This window comes from Pempheris klunzingeri, chromosome 3 (genome assembly GCF_042242105.1).
Source record: "Pempheris klunzingeri isolate RE-2024b chromosome 3, fPemKlu1.hap1, whole genome shotgun sequence".
Classification (NCBI taxonomy): Eukaryota; Metazoa; Chordata; class Actinopteri; order Acropomatiformes; family Pempheridae; genus Pempheris; species Pempheris klunzingeri.
The window spans coordinates 14,646,374-14,655,630 of NC_092014.1; the positions used below are offsets into that span (position 1 = coordinate 14,646,374).

The window sequence follows — 9,257 nt, forward strand, 5'->3', positions numbered from 1 at the left end:
CTGGCGTGCATAAAACAAAATAAAGGTGTGAGAGTGTATTTGTGCCACGATGCATCCTTTTTCTGCTAAGGTGATGTTAATGCTTGTTCTGCAGAAAGCCTTCCAGATTACCATCATATGAATCCAGGGGGAACATAAGATTAATGATAATAAATAATAATATAAGTAAGCAATACATTTCATAGTGGAGGCAGAAAATCACACGTCAGACTCTACTCACATTGTGCTTTTTGTAAGCAACCATATTGGCTAAAGGCACCAAGGCTTCAGCAGGACTGTCAGCTGCTTCATCTCCAGCCACAGATGATCACTGGTTACCATGGAGACGTAACATCTTCCTAATGCTGTTGCCAGGCGCTCTGCATGGTGGCAGAGGGTGTGGATGCACGGCAGTCTGAAAAAAGCAAGACTGTTTAACAGTGTGCCTCTAAATGTTCAGTATGTGATTGTATTTATGATCTCATTCCCTCATACAATTAATGCAAATAAGGGAGGGGGTCACAAAAATGAGCTTCTGTGAGACCCCACCCAGGCACAGCAGTCGTCCACTGCGCTCTGTCATAACATTTCTGTAAGGTCATGGGTTACATAACTGATTGTGCAATATATCAAAGTTTCAGGATTGAATTCAACCCCTTCCTGTACCTCTCCCTCCCCCCACCTCCCACTTTCTCCCTCTCTGCTTCTCCCCTGCAGAGTGAAAGGCTGTTGATCAAAGGAGGGCGGGTGGTCAATGATGACCAGTCTCTCTATGCAGATGTCTACATTGAGGATGGGCTCATCAAGTGCGTATATACGGATGCCAAAGAGCTGCAGAGGCGTACAAATATAGATTTGAGTATTTAAATATTCTGCATTCGATAATGGTTTCACTTCCTTATTCCCTTTATGCCCCTTTCATCTCCTCATCCTCCACAACACTTCTTTTTTTTTTTATCCATACCCATATATTTTCCTGCACTACATCTTTTCCTGCTGTCTTTGCTCCTTCTCCTTCCTCTGCTTTTCACCTCCCTGTCACCCACCCCTTTTGTCTCGACGTGTGTCTGCTCCTCGGCAGGCAGGTGGGGGAGAATCTGGTCGTACCGGGGGGCATCAAGGTGATCGAGGCTAATGGTCACATGGTGATACCGGGGGGTATCGATGTCAACACCTGCCTGATGAAGCCTTTCCTGGGCACAGAGCCTGCTGATGATTTCCTCCAGGGCACCAAGGCCGCACTTGCCGGGGGCACCACCATGATCAGTGAGTGGGCATGCCGAGCAGCACACATGTAAAACCACATAACCTCATATTCATTTAAGCGCTGACCCCTCCGATCTTTCAGTCGACCACGTGACCCCGCAGCCTGGGGACAGTCTGCTGGCGGAGTTTGAGCGCTGGCAGGAGGCTGCAGATAAGAGGGCCTGTTGCGATTACTCCCTGCACGTAGACATCCCAGAGTGGAACGAGACTGTTAAAGATGAGCTGGAGCTGCTGGTGCACGAGAAAGGTACATCAGTTTTTAAGTTATTCCACAACATTTGAGAGCTGTGGTCATTGCTGTAATTCCGCTTTCATTTTCATCCCTTTTTGGAAGCCATTTCACAAGAACAATGGGGACAGATTTACAAACAATTTGGCCCACTGTTGAATCCTCTTAGAGTGAAGTCACAGCTGAAATCCATTGTTCTCATTACGGTGCTGTCATGGTGGCAGTGTATAGATTTTGCTTGTAATCTGTTTTAAGCAACAAATCACTTTTCTTTTGGGGAAGTTACAACATGAAGCAGTAACTGAGCCGAGACAGCTGCTTGTGTGACCAGTTTCTCTCAGAAATAAAGTTGGGAGTTGAAATTCTTGGCTCAGACAGACATAAACGTGCTCTGCAAGGTTGTAGATCATTTCCTGTGTTTTGCAACCTGAGGCTTACCCTTTGTCTTGACTTTATTTATTGCATTTCATGATACATTACTTTTGCTCCGCTCATGCAATTGATGTCGAGCTCCCCTTATTTACCCCTTTGTCATGAGATCATTCATTGTTCCCACTATTGTCAGGTATCAACTCCTTCCAAGTGTACATGGCTTATAAGGACCTCTACCAGCTGTCAGACTCTCAGGTATGTTTCATAATCAATAATTGCACTAGTCATAGTACTGCTCTGATTACATATTTATTCATGTAAATCTGTAACTCTCTGTGCTTTCCTTTCACCGTTAATCCCATTTTTATGCCTTGGGCCCATCCTTCCCTCAGCTGTACGAGGCTTTCTCCTTCCTGAAGCAGTTGGGTGCCGTGGTGTTAGTTCATGCTGAAAATGGAGACCTGATCGCTCAGGTAAGTGCTCCATAACCCCCTCTATTTTTGTCTCTTAGCAGCCCATAGCTCTCGTAACACCATCACAACTTGTCGGTGTCTTTACTCCACGCCTCCAGACACAACAGTTTACGGTGGTGAGAACATTAATGATATATAATGGCTGGGCTAAATCATGGCCAATCTTTTACCTTTACGGCCCCCCTGCAACCTCTACTGCAATTGAGAGATATTCTTGTTACATAACTCCCCAGCTCTAATAGACAGAGTGAGAATTACTGCTGCTGCTGCTGCAGCTGCTGAGTATGACAGGTTTATCACAGGCCACCGTTGGTATTCACCCTTATTATATTAATGATGATGATGATGTAATGGTGATTAAGATGGTGTGGGCTGAAGATGCAGATAATAGTGACAGCGGTGATGAAAAGTGGTAGTCGTGGTCATGGAGATGATAGTCCTGAACAAGGGGACGATTACGGCAAAAAAAGATGATGCATGTGCAGATAAATGAGGGTAATTAATGATGATGGGAGCACTGATGAATGATAATGACGTACTTGTTAACCGTAATGGAGATGGGTGATGAAGACCCTTTAGAGGCACCAACCCCCTCGAGAACAAACAGTAAAACCAAAATAAGATTTTTTTAAAAACAACACAGCAAGGGAGCGAAGATCTGGTTTTCATCCAAATTTCGTTGTTCTCTAGACAGCTTTGTCACAAGCACAACAACTACAGCCAGCCAAAGCTTCCCACAGCTCATTCTAGGATTACAATGCAGACTTTATTTTCTTTTATAGCAATACAGACCATAGGATTTTCATTTTACAGCCATGAAATACCAGAAAAAGCTCTAAAACGTGAGTCTTGTCAGTGCACGTAGTGTATGGAATGCTGACATATTGTAGTGGGTATGAAGATAACTTTTGTCGCTCGTGCTTTAGGAACAGAGAAAAATCCTCGGAATGGGAATCACCGGACCTGAAGGCCATCCTCTGAGTCGTCCTGAAGAGGTGATATCATTTTCTTATACCCCGTTATCCATCCATCCATTCATCCATTCCCGGGTTTCAATGTTTACCTCCTCTCAATGCAGCTGGAGGCTGAGGCGGTGTTCCGCGCCATCACTCTCGGCAACCGCGTGAACTGTCCTGTGTACATCACCAAGGTGATGAGCAAGAGTGCAGCCGATACTATCACCCAGGCCCGTAGGAAAGGTCAGCCTCTCTTTCTGTTCACTACATTTCTTTTACTTATTGTGTCTGATTCTATTTCAATGTCGGTGCTCATGAACATCTTCTTTTCAAATACTGACCTTCACTGTCAAACTATCTTTCCCTCCAGGCTCTGTAGTTTTTGGAGAACCAATTACAGCTAGCCTGGCTACTGATGGCTCTCATTACTGGAGCAAGAACTGGGCCAAAGCGGCTGCTTATGTGACCTCTCCGCCTTTGAGTCCTGACCCTACAACTCCAGATCATCTCCACACACTGCTGGCTTGGTAAGTCATCATTTTGGCAATGGATGCTAAAGCAATCTAAGCAAATGCAGTGAAGTCTGAAAAACCTGAGAAAACATTTAGCTGCAGTGTATTTCAGGAACACTGGAACATGTAAAAACTTTTCTAATTAATGCGGAGCAAGGGCAGACAAAGTGCTTAATTTAGCTCTAACCTCTGCAGACAGGGAAATGCAAATTGGCTGGATGACACCAGAGGAGACATCTACAGGTATCTAACCCTCGCTGTTTGCCCTTAGATATTAGTTTGGTATTCATGCCACAAACAACTGCTAGTGTAATGCACAGTGTCAGTGGAAAAGACAAGCAGATGCAGAGAAGGTGTGAGCATATATATAAGGAGAAGAGGGCCAGGGAGGACATGCAATACTTGATAATAATCATTTGCAAGTTGTTTAAATGTCTGTATAAAGTATAATAGCATGTGCCTACTATTATTAATGTATGACTATCATAGATAAAATTCCCCCCCATACCAAATCCACCTCAGTTCTCACTTCAAACATACACGCGCATCCTCAATGCACAGAACGTCCTGCTGTACACTTTTGACTGTCCCCGATTCCATAAATAGCACACGAACTAGAATCCTTCATCATCTGTTGCCTTGACTACCAACTGCCTTCCTCCTCCTCCTCCTCCTCATTCCTCCTCCACCCTTCGTCTGCAACTCCAGCTTCTCAGGGCGGGTCTGCGCTGTCACACCGGTGGCGTGATACTGCTGTTGTATTTGAGCTTCTGCTGAAGCGACAGGATGTATTTTTAGGTTCTTTTTCAGAGATGCGAACAAAAGAACAACACTTTTCCCTTCATTTCAGCGAGGCCTGTTGTTACCTCAGTAAGCTATTTCATGGCACTGGGGTGTTGATCCCACAGCTCACCATAATGAAGTTGTCACTGTAGTTAACAAATGAATTTAAGGCCTTAGATGAGAAATTATACTAATTATAGCTCATAATCACTCAGATTCAGTCATGTAGATTCAGGATTAAGCATAGGTGAGCATATGTGTTGATGACTTTTTAATAATGCAGTGTATCTTTATGATGTGATCTAGTTCAGGCTTTAAGGACTGATATTGCGGCTGTTTTGCACCATTCTGACTGGTTCAGCTGGCTGGTTTTTCTGCCTCAGGCAACTACATGATGTGTATTCACTCACATGCTCAATGAGGACACCTGGTGGCCAATAGTTGAAATGTCTGTCTTTGTGTTGAACATGATGATGATGATCTTGAATGAGAATACTGTCAAATGTCCTTTAACTGACCATCTGATCAAAAAGATTGACCTTCATGTATTCTGCAATTGAATTTGAAAAGAGAGGGTAAAATACAACATAACAGGTTAATATTATATATCATTTTGTTGCCTTGATACAGTGGGGACCTCCAAGTGGTAGGCAGCGCTCACTGCACGTACAGCACTTCTCAGAAAGCAATCGGTAAAGATGACTTCACCATGATCCCTGAGGGAACCAATGGCGTGGAGGAGAGAATGGGTTTCGTCTGGGACAAGGCCGTGGTGAGCAATGAGGACACGTGTGTGTGTATGTGTGCGTTTGAGTTTTGCCTAACACTCTAAACATCCACTTCTCTGTCCCTTAGGCCATGGGGAAGATGGATGAAAACCAGTTTGTGGCAGTCACATCTACCAACGCTGCTAAAATCTTCAACCTGTACCCACGCAAAGGCCGGATAGCGGTGGGCTCTGACGCTGACGTTGTCATCTGGGACCCTGACAGCGTGAAAACCATCACTGCCAAACTCCAGCAGTCGGTGAGAGCAAATGAAAATAGAAAAAGGCTAAATGAAAAGGGACGATGGATAAATTGTGAAACAGAACACTAGGAGTCACAGAGTAATTAAACTGATGTCCTTGTGATGAAACTGATCCTTAAATAATGCATCAGTTGAGGGAGCAGAGGCACATAAAGGGCAGGAGGAAGGATGCAGCAGAGAGAATTTCATATGGGAGTTGGTAGAGTGTGAAATAGGATAAAAACTAATAGAAAGATCACAGGAGGTGAAGAGAACCCTGAAATGTACTTTGGCACCATACAGTTCACATTACTATGAGCTGTGTGGTGCCATTTTGCAATGTTGTGGTAGTGTCAGAATAATACATACTATCAATACAATATATATAAAGTAAAGCTGAAATCTATTGGATTGGATTTATCTTTAAAGGGTTGATTCACCCACATTCTAAAAAATATATCATGCAGTGGTATCTACCACATTTTTTTGCTGACATCAGAAATCTTAGTGATGAATATTTTAGAACCTAGACAAGTAAAACCAGTGCTATCTTCATGGCTAGATCTCCCAAGAGGGAAGTAAGAAAATGTGCTTTTTATTTTTTGCAATTTTAGGTGGACCCACCCTTTAGATTTCAAGACAAAACGATGCATTTAAACAGAATGGTTTCAGAGGGGGAAATTTGCCTTGAGCGATGTGACACAATACAGTGGGGATATTAGACAGTGGATAATGTATTCGGTCTGCTCTGCCTCTGTCAAAGACCCTAATCCGGACTGGTACTGGCTTTAGGATATAATCCCCCTTACCCCTCACCCATTCTGTGCTACCATCTCTCTACCCATCCCCCTGTATTCACACTGTCACTCCTCCTATATGCCCTGAGCTTCTCACTTATTCATCCCCCTCTTCTCCACTGCTGCATTTATTGCATGTATTAAGCCCTCTGATTCAATGGTTGTTGAAAGAGCACAGTGAGCCGAGACAGTGTAGGGTGTTGGGGTTCTAAATGTCGGGGGGATAATAAAAGACATTTCCCTTGTCCATCTGCTTAATTCCCTTTTTCCACATTCTTTGTCTTGTGTGGTTTATCATTCTCCACACAGGCTTCAGAATACAACATCTTTGAGGGCATGGAGTGCCGTGGAGGTCCAGCGGTGGTGTTGAGTCAAGGTCAGGTGGTTTATGAGGAAGGGAAGCTGCAGGTTCAGCAGGGTACCGGTCGATTTATTCCCCGTAAGCACTTCCCAGACCATGCTTACCAACGTATTAAGTTCAGGAACCAGGTACGTCCGTCAGTACGTCAGTCGTCAGTCATTTTTATTCTGTTACAATTTGCCTCAAGGGATTTTATAGTCTGTACAACGTACAACACCCTCTGTCCTTAAACCCTTGATTTGGATAAGCAAAAAACCTTTTAATTGGGACAAAATGAAGGAAACTTCAGGAAGAGCAGCAGAGGAGGGATCCCTCTCCCAGCATGGACAGTCATGCACAGAGAAAGAAAGAGAGAGGAAGAGACACTCTAACAGCTTGAAGGCTTGTTGAGAAACAAAAACAGAGAGTTAGATTTAGGTAGTTTTGAAAAAGTTTACAGTGTATTCTTGCCGGCTGGACAAACATGGACTGTAAGTGCTGAGTTTAAGAGATTCATTGAGACTTAGACCAACCGGCCAGATGGATAATAATAACAGGTGCGTTTTAAGTTTGGATTTAAAGGCCTCATTGGAGTGAGATTATCTGATTTCAGCAGGGAGATTACTTCAGAGAAAAGGGCCACAATGGGAAAAGTCCCGGCAGCCAGCTCACTTCTTTGTAACTCAAACAGGACAAACAGGAGCCCTGTATTCTGAGAGTGTAGTGCATGAGATGGAATATAAGGTATAATGATATCAGACAGGTATGAAGGATTACAATTTTATAAGTCATCAGAAGCACCTTAAAGTCTGATCTGACATGAATAGCGAGCCAATGAAGTGAAGCTAAAATTGGTGTAATGTGATCACATTTTCTGGTTTTAGTGAAGAATCCAGCCTCAGCATTCTGAACCATTTGAAGACTATTAGTGCAAGCATGTGGTAGACCAGACAACAAAACATTACAGTGGTTGAGTGTGGATGAAACAAAGGCGTGAAGTAGGACAGCCATGGACAGGAAAGACCTCATTTTAGTTATGTTGCATAACTGAAAAGAGGCCCAGCGCACAGATGACTTTAAAGAAAGTCAAAAAAAAAAAAAAAGTGACCTTTAAAAATATTTTTCATTAAAGGATCAAGAACACCCAGTGATACTTTTCCTCTAGTTGCTCTAATTGCCAGTTTAATTTGTTTTGGTTTGGTTTATTTGCAATTCTAACATATTTGTAAGATTAAGAAATATTTTAGATGGAAATCCCTAAAGAGGACAGCGGAAGCACTGATAGATAATTGCCAGTGTAATTTGCTTTGGTGTGGTTTATTGGCAACATTCAAATATATTTATAAAATTATGAATTAGTATGAGTGATCAATGAATTCTTTTCATGAAGGGGACAAGGTGAAAAAGTATCATGGATAACCACCAAAGGAAAGCACATCATAGAAGCACATTAAAAAAGAACAGATAGCAGATTGTTTGTTTTTTCTTTTGAATTTTTATGGTGCATTGTTATGTTAGGAAACCCTAGACAAGGCTATAGCTTCACATTTTGTTAAGTTACTGAAACATTGTATTTTGCAACAAAGTTTAACATTATAAGTCAAATATACTGGTTTTAAGGTGCTAAATCCACTATGCTGGTGATTTTTCCAGCAAAACATTTGAGCCCAGTTAGTCATGTATTATGGTGACTGGTGGGTGAAAGGCCATTTTATTTCTGAAGAATGACTCATAGGTCAGATTTGTGTTTGTGTCTCTGTTTCCTGTCCAGGTGAAAGTCAAGCAGGTCGTTACTCGTGGGATGTATGATGGCCCTGTGTATGATGTGGTCCCTACCCCCAAATATATTACTCCTGCTCCATCTGCCAAAACCTCACCCACCTCTCACCAACCACCACCAATACGCAACCTTCACCAGTCCAACTTCAGCCTATCAGGTAACACATTTTTTTATGTGTTTTAAAATCCAGTTGTTCCTTTGATGCCTTTAATGCTCGTTAAATGGAGCATTAACATCCAGATGTATTCCATGACCTTTTATGTGTGCTGAGGAGGATCTGAATTAAATACATTTCTTATAATTCTGTCTTTGTTTCCTAGGGGCACAGGCTGATGACAATATCCCCCGTCGGTCTGGCCACCGCATTGTAGCACCCCCCGGTGGTCGCTCCAACATCACCAGCCTTGGTTAAACTCTTGACTGTGCACAAAGTGTGGTTGTTGTGGGCTTTCACCTCTTGAGTGTGTGTGAGTGTAAGAGTATGACTGAGAGTGTGAGCACGCTGGCATGAATGAAAACCATTGTATTTTTTGATACAATGGTGACACGCTCTTTTTAGATCATAATGATTTTTATCAGTTTGCCTTGAATCCGTGGTCGCACAGAGGAAGCACGTTAATACTTCCATTCAAAGAAGAAGAGTGTGATTTACAATCAACCAAGTCATTCAGAAATATGAGAAACTCACAGGCTCACGATCGGGGCACTCACACACACACTCAGATCTGGTGTTGGACCCCCTCCACACACCCAAATGTGACC

The 9,257-nt window shown here is 42.9% G+C and overlaps 1 protein-coding gene across 1 annotated transcript in view; it reads left to right on the forward strand.

Annotated features, from left to right (window-relative positions):
- Nucleotides 1–8,915, forward strand: part of crmp1 (collapsin response mediator protein 1) — a 10,334-nt gene extending 1,419 nt beyond the window's left edge. Inside the window, exons 2-14 of the mRNA XM_070856410.1 lie at nt 697–785; nt 1,061–1,245; nt 1,328–1,492; nt 2,040–2,101; nt 2,239–2,319; nt 3,246–3,314; nt 3,398–3,518; nt 3,646–3,802; nt 5,201–5,342; nt 5,426–5,596; nt 6,685–6,864; nt 8,487–8,652; nt 8,816–8,915. Coding sequence (XP_070712511.1) covers nt 697–785; nt 1,061–1,245; nt 1,328–1,492; nt 2,040–2,101; nt 2,239–2,319; nt 3,246–3,314; nt 3,398–3,518; nt 3,646–3,802; nt 5,201–5,342; nt 5,426–5,596; nt 6,685–6,864; nt 8,487–8,652; nt 8,816–8,907 — 1,680 coding nt within the window. The 3' untranslated portion in view covers nt 8,908–8,915. The remainder of the gene's footprint in view (nt 1–696; nt 786–1,060; nt 1,246–1,327; nt 1,493–2,039; nt 2,102–2,238; nt 2,320–3,245; nt 3,315–3,397; nt 3,519–3,645; nt 3,803–5,200; nt 5,343–5,425; nt 5,597–6,684; nt 6,865–8,486; nt 8,653–8,815) is intronic.
- The last annotated feature ends 342 nt before the right edge of the window (nt 8,916–9,257 follow it).